We start from the raw sequence: 17839 nt of genomic DNA, 5'->3' as shown, positions 1-17839 counted from the left end.
CACATGGTTCCTGCAGCCACTGAACTACAAAAAGGGGCAAATGCATCTGTGCGATTTTACCAGCAGCCATACTAGGTCCACAGTTCCAGATGAGGTAGAAAAGAAAATGTCTTTGCATTTATGTGTTTGAGAGCTTACAGATTTTCTGTTAATAACAATCAAATTTTAGGTCAATGATGGTATAAACAGTGGTAGACATTTCCCCCTTCATACAGACCTAATCTGTATTAATTTGGACAGAACAGAAAGTAACATCTACAGTGGGCTCCTAAGCTTATGCTTTTTATCTCATCTTCTTGTAAACCATCCCTGAAACATTAAGGAAGCTAGTGATTGTTCACTCCAGCAGGTACCAAGAAACACATGTTTCTAGGAAAGAAATATTGATCATGCTCTTGATTTTACTTCATAAAGTAAAACCATTTGACATCTACCTGGGTAAAGGAGAATATACCTATCTTTGAGAGTAGACACTTTTTTTTTCTTGTATCCTTTCTCCTTTTCTCAGCAGGAAGACTCTTTTGTCTCATAAGGATAAAGGATTTATTATGGTTATGAAAGATTGGTGCTGCAATAATCCTTCCCCCAAAACCTTTTCAACATGTTGCTATAGCTTCTATAAAGAAATGGAGTCTATTTGAATCTAGGCTAGTCCTCTGATTAACTTTGACCAACAGATGGGAAGTAAATGCTTAGTAGAAGTGATGCTGTATGACTACCAGACAAAGCTCTTGTTTCCATCCTCTTAAAACGCAGCTATCACATTGAAAATCAGCTAATTACTGAAATGGTGGGAGGCCATGTAGCGTGAGCAGGCTCAGCATCCAAAGCATTCCTGCTTGAATCCTAGACATGTAAATGAAACCATCTAGGACTTTTCAGTCTACCACAATCAAGAGGCCAGGTGAGATAAAAACAATTGCTCATCCAAACAAAGTTGTTGTTGTTGGGGGGGGGGTATCAGACAACAATAGATAACTGAAGGGCCAACAAATTTAGGATTTACACAACTATTGGAGAGCTGAACAGTCAGGTATGAGGCTTGGCCTGTAGAAATGACTCCAGAATAATACTACAGAAGTAGTCTGCCAGAGGAATTGTTCTGTGTGCCATAATCTAGAACCTAGCATTGACAAGCCTCCATCACTTCCTAGCTCCAGAAATACATCACTTTAGTCATTAAGCATCCGGAAGTCATTATCGTGAGCTTAGGAGCCAAATCACAGAGTCATTTTAGATTAACAAAATGGGAAATAAATGGGTAATACTGCCCTTTGCCCACATTAGTTCTGCAACTAAGATCATGTGTGTATATACAGCTAGCAAAAGAAAACTATGTCTGAGCCTCTAGCTGCAAAGGAATCTAGGACGTAAAATGTAGCTTATGCATCACCAAAGGGCACAGAAAGATGTCTTTCTTTTTCTTTCTCTTTTCACTGTGTAACATCTGAAAGTTCCCACAGATAAGGATGTTCATTGACGATGGGATAAATGGTTGAATAAAAGGTTTATAAAGATATGGAGATGATGGTCTCTAGTTAGCCCGAGTATGATGTTCTGTGTCTACAACCCTGTGTTCCTGTCAGTTTTCTACATGAGTATATTTCTGCACTACCTAGAAAGATTTAGGATTGAAGATTTATTTCAGCCTAGTGCTTGCTACAGTTACTATTGCCATTCAACTATCCCAAATCAAACTTTCTGAATCTGTTTGTAATAAATTCTCATTAGAAAAAATGAATTTGGAGAGTGGACAGAAGCTCCTGAAGGCCCAGTTTTTAATCATTCCTGCCTCCCATGGCTTTTGCTGTCATCTCTCTTTGCAGGCTTATTCTTCAGGATGCTGACAGCTTGATTTCTCTGCGTAATGTCACACAAAGGAAATTAGCTCAGTATGTCTTCTACTGAATTCCATCTGTAGCTCAGTGTTTTAGGGTATTTGCGAACAGGCTACAGAGCAATTTTGATAAGACAAGGCAATGTTCCAGTCTCTGAGAATATTTCCTTTAAAAGTAACATTAAAAAAATACCGTGGAACAGCCTGAAAATCCACCCACGTACAAGCAATCTCCAGCAATATACAGAAAGCTTTTCAGGTGTCACAGCCATAATAGCAGGTGGTTCCTTCAGGGTAGAAAAATTATGGCAAGGATAAAGAGACAAGAAGCAAGCAGTTTGGATATTCCCGGTACAACTTTCCCTGAGTGAATAATTCCCATATGTCTACTTTTGTCATGGGCCCCCTTCCAGGGGAAGTGGTTTGTGTGAATGGAGGTGTAGAGATGCATTCTGATGGGCAAACTTCAGAGGTGCCCATACTTGGCAATCCACTTAATCATTAGCTATGTATCAACCCACTCTTCCACAGGCCTCAAAATGTAAAATTTCAACATGGCTTTAATACCGGCTTTTGCTTTCCTTGTCATAAATACATAGTCTTGTTGTGAAAATTCACTAGTGCTCTTTTAAGGCAAAGCACCCTCCCCCAAATCCATATAATAGATTTTAAGTACAAGTATATAAGAAAGAGACTAGAGAGATTTGCAAAAGTCTATCATTTAATTCACTATTGAGACATATACATTTATACTATACATATAAATACTTATGTTTACCACACATACATATAAAGATATATCATTCAGCCCTAAAGAAGAATTAATTTATATTGTTTTCTGAGATACGGGTAGAGCTGGAAACCATTCTTATTTAAGTGAAGTAATTCAGGCTCAGAAAGACAAAGGACACATACTTTCCTTCATATGTGATTGTCAGGCACAAAATATAAATATATATTTAAGCAATGCGGGATCCTATAGGCATACATGTATAGCTATGTAAGATCAATCTGACTAATATGGTATATGCAAGTATGAGACACCATGATGAAACCACTTTGAACAATTAACATTTATTTTAACAATAAAATACTAATAGAAAGAACATTTCGTGTCTGATCCCAGACAAGTGGGAAGGGGGAAAACAAAGGAGGAGGGGGAGGGATAGTGAATAGAGACAAAATATTTCATATATATATGTGTGTAAACAGAACAAGGCAACTTGAGGTTGATTTGGGAAGGGGCAAGGAGAGGAGGAAGAATGACAGAAGAGTGATTGGGCTCAAGAAGCATTGCATGCAAAAGTGACTTATTAAAACTAAACCCACTTGTACAACTAATTGATGTCAGTTAAAACCCAAAAGCACTAGCATAGGAAGTGTCCTAAGTTTCATAGCGAATAAAGGAAAAAATAGATCTTTGTTTAGAATTGCTTAGGGAGGTAGGAAAGATTCTTAAACCAAAATAAGAAGACTCAGATTCCAGTTTATCTTTTCCCCCCTGGGTATTGGGACTAAGAGGTTCTTGATTTATAAAGAGGGAATGATAGCTTTCAAGGTATTCTGTGGATTAACTTAAAGGATATGTGAAAATTCCCAATCGATTTTTAAAATGTGATATTGTTCATTTTTTATCTCAGTGACTTTGTCTGTTGAATGACAGACAATAAAATGATTCTTTGAGAATGTAGGAAGAAAGAATCTTTAGCTGAAGATTTAAGTACTAAAAATATGCAACCCCAGAGGTACCACAGACATAGACTAATGTTTTCCATCTGTGCAGTTTAGGGTAGATTTGGCACACACTCAATACCAGGCAAGAAAGAAACTATGGTTTAGGCTGTTTTTAAAGTTTGAAAAAAAAAAAGGCAGAAAAGGAAAACTATTTCCTTTTATAAGCATGAGTGTTAAAATAGAGCCTTCATAGAGTAACTTACCACTGAGGCAAGACTATTCGATCTATATCCTCCCCATCCCCTCCTCCACTCCCAATTTATGTTCTGATTAATTAGTTGTGTTTTCTGTCATGTTTATGTATTATATTTCCTTAACAAAGGAAGGCAAATATAGATTATTCTTAATCAGTCAGATGTGACTCAGAGGTCAAAAGAGCACTTCTTTGTTGGATAATCTTCCTTAACTGCTAATATTTAAGGACCTGATGTTCAGAACCAGAGGTTAAAATATTATAGCTTTAAGACTAGCCTCTACCCAAGATGCCAGCAAACAGAGCCAGAGTTTGAGGTTGGGAAACTGGCTTGAGGAAAAAGATAAAGTAACAGAGGAAAAAAAAGCCATGGCTGGTGAAGTAATGACTCATTGTCCCTTCCTTGAACTTCAGAAATGACAAGATGGAAAGGAGAAAGGCAGAGGGAAGGAAAGGCAGTGCCCTACTGTAGACCGCAGCTTCCAAGAGAGACAAAAATAACACAGGTCCTTAGGACAAAGGCAATAAATATAATTTCCACAATCAACTTGTTAAGTGCCTCAAAGTAAGGACATTAGAAAAGCTAAATGGGATAACACTCTGTCAGAGCTTTTGTTGTAAATCTGATTATATTTCCCTGCTTAAAAATCTTCAGGAACTCTCACTGGGCACTGGGGGTTCACTCCTGTCATGCTTTTTTGCTACTCAGGAGGCTGAGATGTGCGGATCATGGTTTAAAGTCAGCTCATACAGAAAAGTCCATGAGACATTTTATCTCCAGCTAACCAGCAAAGAAATGGAGGTGTGACTCAAGTGGTAGAGCGGCACCCTTGTGTGAAAAAGCCAATGAGAACGTGAGGCTCTGGCATAAAAACCTAACAAAACGGAGAACTTCAATAACTCTACATTGCTCCTCGATTAAGTCTGAACTTACAATGGCATACTATAGTCTTTTTTTTTTCTTTCAAATTTTTATTATCAAACTGATGTACAGAGAGGTTAGTTTCATACATTTGGCATTGGATACATTACTTGTACTGTTTGTTACATTGTCCCTCATACCCCCCTCCCCCTTCCCCCTACTATAGTCTTTAAATTGTGATCTTAGCCTTCCTTGTTACTTTGGTCCTCTAACTAATTTCTTAATGCTTATCTTGGAAGGCATGGGGGACTACTTTAACATTTCCTATCTAATCAAGGTCCTTTAAAGCCCCATCCATTTGTTTGCACTGTCCTCTGTCCCAAATTCTCATCCAGGCTGGCAAAGTCCTGTGCTTCAAAGCCTGTCTCAAGTATCATTTCTTCTCTGTAGGTTTTTCAACCCCCACTCATGCCTGCTACTCAGGATTGTTCTTTCATCTGTAGAGTAGTAGCACTTTAAACATCCTTTGTTAACTCACTTGATGTGATGAATTAGATCCTCTCCCCAACTCCCTGAGTTCTCCTGAAGTCAAGTGAGCAGCTCATTGTATCATTCTTGCCACCCTGTAGTGTGTTTATTGAACCCAATATTAAGTGTATGTGGAGTTTGTTTTTTCTTTTTGGCCTTGGGCTTATGATAGGACTAAAAAGCACTTACTAAACCTACATACATGTGTCATTCTGTATTTGGTATTACTAAAGTGTATGGAATTTGCTTTTATTAAAAATCAGTGTCAGGAACAGATTTTGCTAGATAAAAATTTGTCAATCCATTTGCTACTTAAAATGGACTTTCTTGTAACCCAGTCAGCTAAAAATAGCTGAGTAATTTGAAATATTGTCCAGCTGGACTAGAATCACATTTGGGGCTTGCTTCAATCAGTGAACCTCTGTCTTGCTTTTGCTCTTCAAAGAGCCCCTCAGTCAGCCCATGGCCTTTGAAGGCCTGAGCTGAACAGAAACCAGATGAATTCTAATGAATGTTAACCTTGTATTTTAACTTCAGCATTAAATTCCTCTTCTCTAAATGAACAAGTTAACTGAAGATATACAAGGTACTATCACCTTAGTATTTGTCTTATCTATAGGTCCACTTTATTCCAGAACAAGAATTTAAGAGAGGCTAAAGAAAAAAAAAATCCCAAATCAAACTTTACTAAGGATGCTCCTTTCATTCTTTGGATGACCTGTCAGTGCTCTGGGTCAGTATGAAAGACTCCAAGAAGCATTTTATGGATGTCAGCAACAGCATTTCCTGTAGCACCTTTCTTTCTAGTTTACAGTAAATGATTCTTTCAGTGCCTATAAGTCTCTTTTGTCTCAACACCAAGTAAATTAGAGTTTTGTTCAATGCTCAAATTCATCACGTGTCTTCCCCAAGGTTACTTAAGGTAGTTAGCTACCCAGCTAAGTCAGATTATGACTGATTCATGTCTGAGGAGCTCAGGGGGGTCAGCATGATTAGGAGTGGGAGTTCTGGAGTCAGGCTGAGTTTGTTCTGCTCCTCTGTCTGGTTACTCTGTCAGACAAATTACTTAACCTCTCTGTCTCACCTGTTTTATCAGTAAAAGGGAACATAATGGTGGCTACTTCATGGGTTTGTGTAAGGTGAGTTAGATTTGTAAAGTACTTAGAACATTGCTTGGAACATGGTTAGTATGCAATAACCTCTAGCCTTTGTATTCTATACTTTTAATACTATCTCTATATTTTTAGGTAAGGTAAGTGGGCATAACAAAAAAATGAAAGGAAAGATGGTTATTTTTAGAAGCAATTTTATTTATAAAGCTACAGCTCAAATATACTTTGGCATCCACATGGACACAATACCTACAACTGAGATATTTGCTAAGGAGATACATTGACTTTAGCATTACATAAAACCAGCACTATCCCTATATGTCTCTGAATGCAGCCTAAAATAATGAAAAAATGCTTTATGATGTACAATGGCTTAACATTTAGGTTTTTTTCCCTTCAATTTTAGTGTTTGGGCTGAGACTACTCATGTCATTTGCTATTTACAGAGATAGCCCTGGGGAATGAAATCTCAAAGATGAAGGTTTAGTATATTTGGCTTTCATCATACAATCCATCATGGTTTCAGAAAAATGTAAATAAATAACCCTGGTAAACAGTATATGCTGATAAATGTCTGACAAACTCATTTGTCTAACATCAAGGAATCAAAATAATTCCTCATCTATTTTAAAGTTTTAATTTATTCGTAAGCTGATTCACAAATCCTGCTCTATGTTAAACAAGTTATCACCAGTGTAACATATGATAGTCAGTATCCATGACAACCTAACTGCCTGCTCTTCTTTTAAAGCCTCTGTTAATACTTAGTTGAGACTGATACATGTGTGGTTGATATACAAGTGGGCACTAATGTTCTTACTGAGGAATGTAAATGTCAGCGGTAGCTGGCATCAAGTGTTTAGAAAAACTCTCCTGATTGGGAGGTAGCTGAGTGACATGTGAAAAATCTTCTATCTGAAGTTAAGAATATGAAGGCTGGAGGAAAGGAAGCAGTGGCAGAAAAGAAAAACTTTATTGATTTAAATTAAATGGAAGGAATTAATTTAAGACAGCAAATAAATAAATCAACAAAGGTCCAGTTTAGCTTTCAAAAGGAAGGAGGGAAAGAAAGAAGAAAGAATGGGAGAGAGAGGGAAAGAAAAAATAAATCACTGGAAAATCCTTACTAGCAATTTTAGTTAATCTATTAACATATTTTTAAATAGGAAAAAACTATTATAAAATATTATATATCATAATTCCATTCATCGAATACATTCTTCTGCTGAAATATCTAACACATCTTCATCTGTGTTCTCTTCTGTCTCTGGCAAATTACCCCAAAGTAGGGAGTTTATACCTGGAAAGAAAAGGTCATAACATTATTTAGTGATTACTATTATAATTCAGAACATGATATACAAGAGTTTATATGATAAAATTCTTATAAAAATCACAGTGCTAACAATGAGGAGAAGAATTATCAACGGATGGATTACAAATGCAATGAATATTAGCCACCTAAGAAATAGTGTTTAAACTACTTCAAGCAAGAGCTGGACTTTTAGCATCTTAGAACTCAAAAAGATCTCAAGAGTTCATCTTTACTGTGTCCGTCTTCCCTGGTCATTCTTCACCGGTAATTCTCTATCCTAATGACTTAAGAATAAAGATCCTACAAGATTCTTTTAGATTAAGTGTCTCAGGCCCAGTCCTGAATAAGTCTCTTCATCTCTTCAATAAGCATATCAGTATCTGGAGCTATTTTTTTCTAGTTAAAAAAAAGGGGTCCGAAGCCAGTTATAATATGAACTGTAATCCTTGTGTGACTTTATGTACACATAGCAAATACAGACTATCACCCTCATCCTTTCCTCTAGCTGCCTATTTTGCACAGATGGCCAAGGGGACATGATAAAGATGTAGGTGTTACACTGCTGAAACATAGTGAACAATAACTCTCTTATTGGAGAGAGATATTGCAATCTAATTACAAAATGTTAGCAAATGATATTCAATGATACTAGTTATATAGATGTCTATCATGTTTTTTTCCATAATCTTTGTTTGAATTTTTGATTATTTAAAAAAAATAGGGGCTGGGGATATAGCCTAGTGGCAAGAGTGCCTGCCTCGGATACACGAGGCCCTAGGTTCGATTCCCCAGCACCACATATACAGAAAACGGCCAGAAGCGGCGCTGTGGCTCAAGTGGCGGAGTGCTAGCCTTGAGCAAGAAGAAGCCAGGGACAGTGCTCAGGCCCTGAGTCCAAGGCCCAGGACTGGCCAAAAAAAAAAAAAAAAAAATAGCTCCTTCATCCTATTTCTAAGAATAGATTGTGATTTGCTTCTGGTAATAGTGCACTGAGGAGCTGACAGGATTGAAGGACTTACTAGGCCCAAATCTAGGTAAGTGGAGAAGTGAAGACGCTGACTCTGAGGCCAGCTGCCCAAATCCTAGAGATTTTCCATGTCTCCTGGGAAAATTCTGAGAAATCAGATCCCTATATGAAGTCTAGGTTAGAACACAGAACTCTTGGATCTTTGTCAGTCTAGACATTCTCGGATTTTTTAAAACAACTTGTATATGTATTCATTTAATGTTACTGACTCAGGTAACTTAAGGACAGTTCCAAAGTCATTAGAATCCCTCTTCTAGTGATGTGCCAGTGGCTCACACCAGTAATCCTAGCTACTCAGGACTGTGAGCCCCAGAGGACCAGGTTCAAAGACAGCCTGGGCAGGAAAGTCTGAGACTTATCTCCAAAATAGCCAGTTAAAAAGAGCAGGGGGCTGGGAATGTGGCTGACTGGTAGAGTGCTTGCCTAGCATGTGTGAAGCCCTGGGTTCCATTCCTCAGTACCACATACACAGAAAAAGCTGGAAGTGGTGCTGTGGCTCCAGTTGTAGAGTACTAGCCTTGAGCAAAAGAAGCTCAGGGACAGTGCCTAGGCCATGAGTTCAAGCCCCGGGACAGAAAAAAAAAAAAAAAAAGAGCAGGGATGGAGGTTTGGCCAAGTGGTAGAGTGCTAGCAGTTCAAGAAAGTTGAAGTAAGCTTGAAGCCCTGTGTTCAAGCTCCAGTACCACCCAAACCCTCCAACTTCTCTCTTATAAAATCTTACACTAAACTACAATATTAGAATTACAAAGGAGAAGTCTGATATTCTTGGGGTTAATGCTTAGGAGCCATGAAGCAGCTCAGTACAATTGGTTCAAAGGAGAAAAAATAAACTAGGAGATTGAATCTGATAGAAGCACCACCTTCCTTTCTCTGTTAAGAAGGGAGGAAGGAAATCCTCTGATACATCTGTTTCTCATGGATTAGATTCAAGCAAATGAAGAATGCTGGGCTTTTATCTTTGAAAAAATTGACCACTATTAAAATGTAAATCAAAACTGAAAAATCTCTACTCTGTGTTTTGAATCCTGTGGAGCAGGAAAAACTGTTTCAAAGCAGAAACTTGCTTTAATGTATCCCATAAACAACACAAACATAAAACCAAAGGCCTAAATTAGGAGCTTATATCTCATTAGAGGAACTCAGAAGAGTCTTTGCTTGAAAATGGTCATAACATACAGAATCTTAAGATCCCTAAATGATGGATTGAGATCCCAGATGAATCTCAGGTGATTAAGAGAAAAAAAAGTGTGGGCTGGGGATATGGCCTAGTGGCAAGAGTGCTTGCCTCACATACATGAGGCCCTGGGTTCAATTCCCCAGCACCACATATACAGAAAACGGCCAGAAGTGGCGCTGTGGCTCAAGTGGCAGAGTGCTAGCCTTGAGCAAAAAGAAGCCAGGGACAGTGCTCAGGCCCTGAGTCCAAGCCCCAGGACTGGCCAAAAAAAAAAAAAGAGAAAAAAAAGTCTATTAAAAACTCAAACATAGTCGGGTGCCTGTGGCTCAAGCCTGTAATCTTAGCTACTCAGGAGGCTGAGCTCTGAGGGTCGAGGTTCAAAGCCAGCCTAGGGAAGAAAGTTTGTGAAACGCCTATCTCCAATTAACCACCAGAAAACTGAAAGTGGCACTGTGGCTCAAGTGGTAGAGTGTTAGCCTTCAGCTGAGGAGCTCAGGGACAGTGCCCAGGCCCAGAGTTCAAGCCCCACAACTGACAAAACCAAACAAACCAACAAAAAAACTCAAACATAACTGAAAGGTTTTTTTAAAAAAAGGACAACCTATTTTGCAATTCGTGATCTTTTGGTTTGTCCATGCAAATCATATATTTTTTAAAAGGAATATTTTAAGTGCCAAAGCAGAAACATACAATAAAAACCATGAGAGTATCAGTGATAAATGAGATTGTTATCCACAACATCAACTTGGTGTGATGGATAAAGAGATAATAGACATTGGGAACACGTGTCCCATAACCAGAACATAGAACACGTATTGATACCATATTTTCTTACAAAAATAATTAGCACTACACCTTGTGACTAATTTCAATATAACTTATTGATATAGATATCAAAATATTTATCTTTAGTGAAGAACTACCAAAGGCAATCGTTCCTCTTCTCACCCTCCCACTCCCCCAGTCTCTCTTTTTACACACACACACACACACACACACACACACACACACACACAAAACTACCATATATAAAATCTTCAAAATTTCTCTGGCATTGTAATATTTATCAAGGTAGTAGTTTAGGGAAATTAAAACATTAACTTAAAAAGACCAAAAAGTCGAGCATGGTGGCAACACTTGGGAGGCTGAGGCAGGAGGGTAAGGAGGCCAGCTTGAACTATGTAGCTAGACTATGCCAAATGAAAAGAGAAGAAAAGAAAAAGCAAAGGAAAAGAGAACAAAAAAGAAAAGAAAAAAAGGAAGGCCAGGGGAAAGGAGGAAGGAAAGAAGAAAGGATAAAAGAAAGAAGGGAAGAAGAAAAGAAGGGAAGAAGAAACAATACAAATAAATTTGAAGCTTTTACATACAATTATGAACACAGAGTTTTGATTTCTGGCTAAGAGTTTTCATAAATTAATGAAAAAAAAAAGATTGACATTTCACTCTGGCTGATCCAATCTAGCTGTGAAGGTTTCATAGGAATTCAGTAACAGTCTTGGGAGTTCTTCTCAGGTATTGACAGAGAAATGTGACAGAGGAGGGTCAGTGATTTCTTACCAGTGGAGTCTAATCTGTTAATACCATAAACTGCTTGGCTGTGGAACATCCAGAAGTGTCCATTGTTGCAGGAAAGAAGGCAAGGACTACATGGAGCAATCACGTGGTAACCTACAATGTTCCCACTACAAAAGAAAGTGTTATTAGATACCATGTAGTACTTGGTCCATAGAAGCAATTTCATACTAATTTCAATAAGTTAGACATAATTTCTTCTGCACAATCTCTATCACTGGGATCTTTGGAATGGGATTTATTCTGATAACAGTTACAGTTCTACTATCAACTGGGAACTTTGGTCTGCAAGCTAAGTGAAACAATACTAACAGATCTTTGCTATTACTTTGGTATTCTGTCCTTGGAAGCTAGCTTCTGGTTGTGATCAGTTCTGTAAAGGACAAATAGAAGGTTGTGATTTGTTCTGTCAAGTGCCCCAAATCAATATGCTATACAGACAAAAATACATGAAATAAAGCCTTATCTAGAGGTAGAGAATTTTTCTAACCCCAGGATTGTGGCAAGGTTGGTTCTTCCATGTTCTAGTTCTATGCCAGAACATAAAAATGTTCTAACAGATGGAGAAGTAGGAAGACAGCATGAGGCCCTGTAAACTAAACACAAGCTGGCCACTCTAATTTTAGTTTCAGTGTTTTTGAAGGAATTCAGAAATAAAGCAAATCATCAGCCTTTAGAGAAAGTTGAAAAAGTTTTTACTGTCTTCAGTATTATCCAGCTGATCTTAAAGTACCTCAGTCTTGCACAAATTTTTTTTTACTAGCTTGTCATATGCTAAATGGAGTAAACACACAGGGGATATTTTTGTATTTTTAAAAATGATGTCATGAACTGTTTATATTTTTGAATTGTAAAAGTACTTACTATAGCTTGGTTTTAGCCAGTGAGATGTGGGAGTCAGTCACTCTGTAAATTCCTGTAAGGAATACTATAATAGGTACTAACCACCTAAAATATGTCTTCAAATCATAATCTGCTCCAAGGCAAATAAATAAAAATGAAAGTTGTTCTTAGACTACAACTATTATTTGCAAAACTATATATACTCCAAGAGTAAATCTATGACTTTATTACCCCTATCCATTTGTCCATTCATCTGCTCACTTAATTTATTGTTATTGAGCCAAATATTGTCTAGGTGGTAGAAATCCAGCAATGTACAAACTTAAGTCCTTGTTTTCATGGAGCTATCATTTGTTGTGGGGATATATGGGGAGGAGAGGAAGGGAGTGAAGAAGAGAGGGGAGGAGTGGAAAGAGAGAAGAGGAATTTATTTAAGATCACATGAAGAATAAAGATAGGATCAGAGTTCAAATCTGATTTTTATGACAAAATCCTACTGTTTTCTTCTAGACTACATCCATTGTTTTATTCTGAAAAAAAAGCAGCCACCTGAGTGTATTGTGAAAAATTACAAAATCATATACAAATGTGAAGTATCTATCTCAAGGCCCTTTTATAAATAGCTGTAAGTAACAAATGGTTTTTCAATGGCTCATTGCATGGGTTATATCAGTGCTCGTTACAGCCCACTGAACCTTTCTTCTTACTTTGGTGACAACATCCATCTTCCAGACCCAGGCTATCCAGAATACTGCCACAAATTACCATTTTAAACAGGCTATGTTCTTCAGTTTACATTTGCAGATTTCTGTGAAATAGCATCTTCCAATGAAGTCCACTGCACTACAGAACAAAAAAGTTTACAAATATACTTAAAATGTTTTAATTGTGGCCACATGATGACATAATTTACCATCTTAATTTTTAAGTGCATAACTCAAAAGTGTTAAATATAGTCACATTATTGTGCAAGAAATCTCCATCCCTTTCTTCTATTGCAAAACTGAAACTCTATAGGCATTACATAACAACTCCCCATTTCCCCTCCCCAGCTCCACTGTACTTTCTGTTTCTATGAATATGACTACTTAATACATGTAGAATCCACAGTATTTGTCTTTTTGTGACTGGTGTGTTTCACTTAGCGTGATAGGCTTAAGGTTTACTACCACTATAATATGTGACAAGATTTCTTTCCTTTTAAGGATGAATTATATGGTTATATATATATATATATATATATATATAAAACCATATTTTGTGTTCCATTTATGTGATGCGTCAATTGATATTTAGATAGTTTCTATTGCTTGGCTATAACCAATAAAGCTGCTACAAGGAAACATCATTGCACGATGCTGCTTTGAACTTTTTTGGGTATATGCCAGAAGCGGAACTACCAGATCATATGGCAATTCTGTGTTTAATTATCAAAGAAACTGCCATGCTGTTTTCCACAGGACCCACACCATTTTACATCCCCAGGGTGTGCAAGGGTTCTCATGGCTCTACATTCTCACCATCAAATGTACTTTTGTGATTTGGCACACATTTTATAAATTATATAGCTGAAATAGAAGTACAGAATATTTTGTGAGTCAATTAGTATTTGTGAGTTGACTATAAATATCTGGCAAAACTTTCACTTAAAATATTTTACATATTCATTGAATCATATATATCTTAGCATATTAACCCACTGCTATTATAATTCCAACAAAATAGAAATAATAAAATTAAGGCTAGGAATGTGGCTTAGTGGTAGAGTGCTTGCCTGGCATGCATGAAACCTTGGGTTCTATTTCTCAGTACTACATAAACAGAAAAAGCCAGAAGTGGCACTGTGGCTCAAGTGGCAGAGTGCTACCCTTGAGCATAAAGAAGCTCAGGGACAGTGCTCAGGCCCTGAGTTCAAGTCCTAGGACAGGCAAACAAACAAACAAAAATAGAAATAATAAAATGACCTTATTTTGTTCTAGACTAGCCTAAACTGTAATATATTCACCTTTCTGAGCCTTCCATAAGACTGATTGTCATTTACCATTGCTATTGTCAAGATGAATGGGTTAATTATTTTAAAATTTGTGAGTATGTGCTACTAAAAAGAGAAACGCTCTAGACAGTAAATCATACAACCTTTACAACAGTAGGTTTTATGATTTATCATCTAGTATCTCTTTTATCTTTTATCTCACATATCAACTTAAAATATTAACCCATTTATCTCTGCAAAAAATGTGGTAGACTACAGTTAGCTATGGCTATACTTACGCCAATGAATAAAAGATTTCAATGGGGATCTTCATCCTACAGGTTTATTTGGATAGATATTAAAAGTTTCAATAATTACTATTATTATCTTCATTTTAAACAAATTATGGCTATTAGTTTGCTTCCTTCCAAGTGGGTAGCCAAAGATTTGGAGAATTCGTATTTTAGATAGTTTCATTTTAATAAAGAACGCTATTTTGAAAATTATGCAGGATACATATTGATTATGGAAGGAAAAGTACCTTTAGGGGCCAAATAAAGGTCAGTAATAATAAGTCAAATAAAATGACTGTTTTATTAAATAGGAAGCAAATTTTAAGGACTTTAGATTCCAAAGTGGAGAGGGACTGAAAACAGATTTTAAAAGGACTTAGTTATGCAAATTGATGTGTTACATAAAAAATAGGCTTTGGGGGGAGGAGGATAAGGATTCTCTGAGCCATTTTTGTTCTTTTTTTTTTTTTCTGTCAGTCCTGGGCTTTGGACTCAGGGCCTGAGCACTGTTCCTGGTTTCATTTTTCTCAAGGCCAGCACTCTACCACTTGAGCCACAGTGCCACTTCTGGTTTTTTCTGTATATGTGGTGCTGAGGAATTGAACCCAGGGCTTCATGTATATGAGGCAAGCATTCTTGCTACTAGGCCATATTCCCAGCCCAAAAAGGATTCTCTTAATGGTAAATTTCCAATTTTGGGTACCATCAATATCAAACTCTTGGTCATTGAGGGAGAGGGGAAGAATAATTGAGAAAGAGGTGGGGGAAAAAAAGGAGGAGAGGAGGGAGAGAGAAGGAGATCTGAGAAAAGAATGTTGAGTTCCATTGACAATTGAACTAACTTATTCATGGCAAATAATGGTAGAAAAGTATGATGTATTTTAGTGTAGAACTTTATGGAGAAAGATGACTCCTTGTCTCCAACTGGGAAGAAAATCTTGCCTGAATGTACCTGGGGTCTTGATTCATTCAGATAGGATGGCTGGACCAGGCACTGTGCCAGGGATCTAACTTAAGGGCTGGCGTGGCCATGTGACTGTACTTGGACTACAAACATGACATTAGTACTTCCCACTTGGGCTAAAGCACGGACTTTGTCCAGACAGTCTGCCCACTTAAGACAGAGTCCAAGGGGATCATCAGACTGTTGGGAGTGGCTGGAACACCCCCCCCCCCCCAAATAATAATCATCTCCAGTTGACTTCCAGAAATCCAAAGCATACAAACACTTCCCATTTAGTTTGCCGGCTACCACACCTCAACTTACTTGGTAGGAGGGATGTCTGTAGAGAAAAGGTCTATGTCAGTATCAGCCAGCAAAACAGCCTTCATCCCCCGAGAGCTGAGCACCTGCTTACAGAATTTGCAACACAGGATGGACACGCATCGGTTCTTGAAACTACAACTGCTGGTAGACATGGCGTCCCACGGAGGACGGGGCGTGGGGCTTGGAAGAAGGGCAAGCACGCTTCTTTTTTTATTTCCCCTTGGCTTAAAAAAAACAAAAACAAAAAACAAAACCAAGTCTCAGGCCATGAAATCCTTCCTTGCTTTCCCGGTGTTAGGGTCAAAGTGGTATTTATTGAGTGGGACCTAGTGGATGGGTGGGTGGTGGGGTGGGAGGAAAAGCAAACTTGGCCCCGTTTGAACCCGGGGAACCCGGGCTTGCTGTGGAGCCTTTCCCCTCCAGCATTTCCCAGGGGCGGGTCCGACCGCCCCTCACTGGAGATTTAAAGCGATTTCCAGCCTCAAGGCCAAGGCCCTCCCCCTCCCGGGCCCACGCCTCCTCTCTTCCAGAGCTCTCCAACCCCGGACTCCATCCACCAGGATGACCTCCGGTTCTCCTCCCCCTGCCCCTAAGAGCCTTCCCCTCGCCCGGCCCCGCGGCCCCGCTGACCCCGTTCCCGGCGTCCCCGGCCGGCGCAGCACGCAGCGGGCTCGCGCGGGTTCCCTCGCGGCCTCCCTCCCGCCGCTCTCGCGCCGCCCCAGGTGCCTTCAGGTCTCCCTCAGGGCCGCAGCCGGTGTGGTGTGGGTGTGGTGGGGCAGAGGTCGCCAGTGAGGGGTCAGACGGGGCTGGAGTTGGTCACCGAACACGCTGGAATTTTCTCTCTCTTTTTTTTTTAAACCCTCTTCCGCTTTCTGGGTTTCTCCAACCCGCTGTCAGTTTGAATTGCCAGCGCCGCGCGGCGATTGGGAGAAACTAGAGTTCGCCCATGCTCCGCATTGGTAGGTCTTGGAGAGCCCTTCCTCTGGCCCGCGCTGAGTGGCGTGGGGGCCGTAGACCCCACCCCAGTAACGGTGCCGAGATCAGATCGGGTTTCTGGTTGGTCAAATTTGGCCCCGCCTTCAAGCTCATTGGCCGGCCTCTGGAGATCCCGGCAAACCCTCCTCCCATCCCGGTGATATTAGAAGGACACGCCCTGTGCGCTTCTTATTGGAAGACGTTCCACAGCCCCGCTGGTCTCTACTCCCTATTGGCTAAAATTCCCCGCAACGCCTCTCCTTCCTACCCCAGCCCAATTGGTCGTGCCTGGTCCTAAGAGTTTGTGTTTGGTTGTCGGTTCCATCTTATCCCGCCCACCAGTGCTACTTGAGAGGGATCGACAGGTCGGGGAGGAGCTTACATGAGGACCACGCCTCAGCAAGTGAGTTCTAGTCACACCTCCAAGTTTCGTCGGCTCCTCCCCTTATCCCTGGCCTCTCCAGATGAGCTATTCCTATTGGCCAGGGCGCCCATCGGTCGATGGAAAGCGGGCGGTGATTGGCCAGAGGGCGGGCTCTGCTTCCCGGCGGGGTCCTGCGGAGTTGGCGGAGGCTCCTCCGGGGACTGGGGGCTGTTCTGCGTAGAAGCGAGTGGCGGGGAGGAGAGGGAGGAGAGCTCTTAGTGGGAAGCTGAGCCCGGGGCCTGGGACCTACCGCGTCAGAGCCAGGTAAAGGCTCCTTCCCTCTCTCCCTTTCTCCCTAACCGCCAGGCTGGAGTCCTGACTGAACAAACCCGGGGCTGGGGCGGGAAGGTGAGCGCGCGGATGCGGCTCGGTCGCTTCGCCTTAGCGGTGCCGCCGCCCGCCCGGAATCCCTCGGACAGCCCTTCCCAACCCCCCCGCCCCCCGACCCTCTCCGCACCTCCGCGTGCACCCTGTAATGCTTCTCAGGCTTGCAGGTCTCGCCACCCACCTCCCACCACCGGGCGACTCCGTCCGGTTCACACGCTGCACCCGCACCCAGCCCCCGCCAAGGTACTCGGCCACGGCCAGCCCGGGTCCACCGAGGGGCTGAGGTGGTTGGCATCTGCCCTCTGTCCCAGTCTGCCAGTCCTGGATGACATCTGGGTCACCGCCTAGGACCCTCAAGGATGGGTGCTCTGCACAGCTTTC

The 17839-nt window shown here is 40.3% G+C and overlaps 2 protein-coding genes across 4 annotated transcripts in view; one reads left to right on the top strand and one right to left on the bottom strand.

The window, feature by feature from the left end:
• Positions 1-7223: 7223 nt before the first annotated feature.
• Positions 7224-15942, bottom strand: Fam72a (family with sequence similarity 72 member A). Its single transcript, XM_048357036.1, has 4 exons — positions 15733-15942; positions 12966-13043; positions 11343-11467; positions 7224-7566 (listed from the first exon to the last, which is right to left on the bottom strand). Exons 1-4 carry the CDS (start codon positions 15882-15884, stop codon positions 7472-7474), a joined length of 450 nt encoding a protein of 149 aa, XP_048212993.1. The 5' UTR covers positions 15885-15942; the 3' UTR covers positions 7224-7471.
• A 1322-nt stretch (positions 15943-17264) lies between these two features.
• Srgap2 (SLIT-ROBO Rho GTPase activating protein 2) overlaps positions 17265-17839 on the top strand; it is a 239592-nt gene continuing 239017 nt past the window's right edge. For all 3 annotated transcript variants that reach the window (XM_048357034.1, XM_048357033.1, XM_048357035.1), the window contains exon 1: positions 17265-17395. The gene's annotated coding sequence lies outside the window, so the exon portion shown is untranslated. The remainder of the gene's footprint in view (positions 17396-17839) is intronic.

Source organism: Perognathus longimembris, chromosome 11 (assembly GCF_023159225.1).
Source record: "Perognathus longimembris pacificus isolate PPM17 chromosome 11, ASM2315922v1, whole genome shotgun sequence".
In the NCBI taxonomy this organism is placed as follows: Eukaryota; Metazoa; Chordata; class Mammalia; order Rodentia; family Heteromyidae; genus Perognathus; species Perognathus longimembris.
This window is presented reverse-complemented; position numbering and strand designations above follow the sequence as displayed.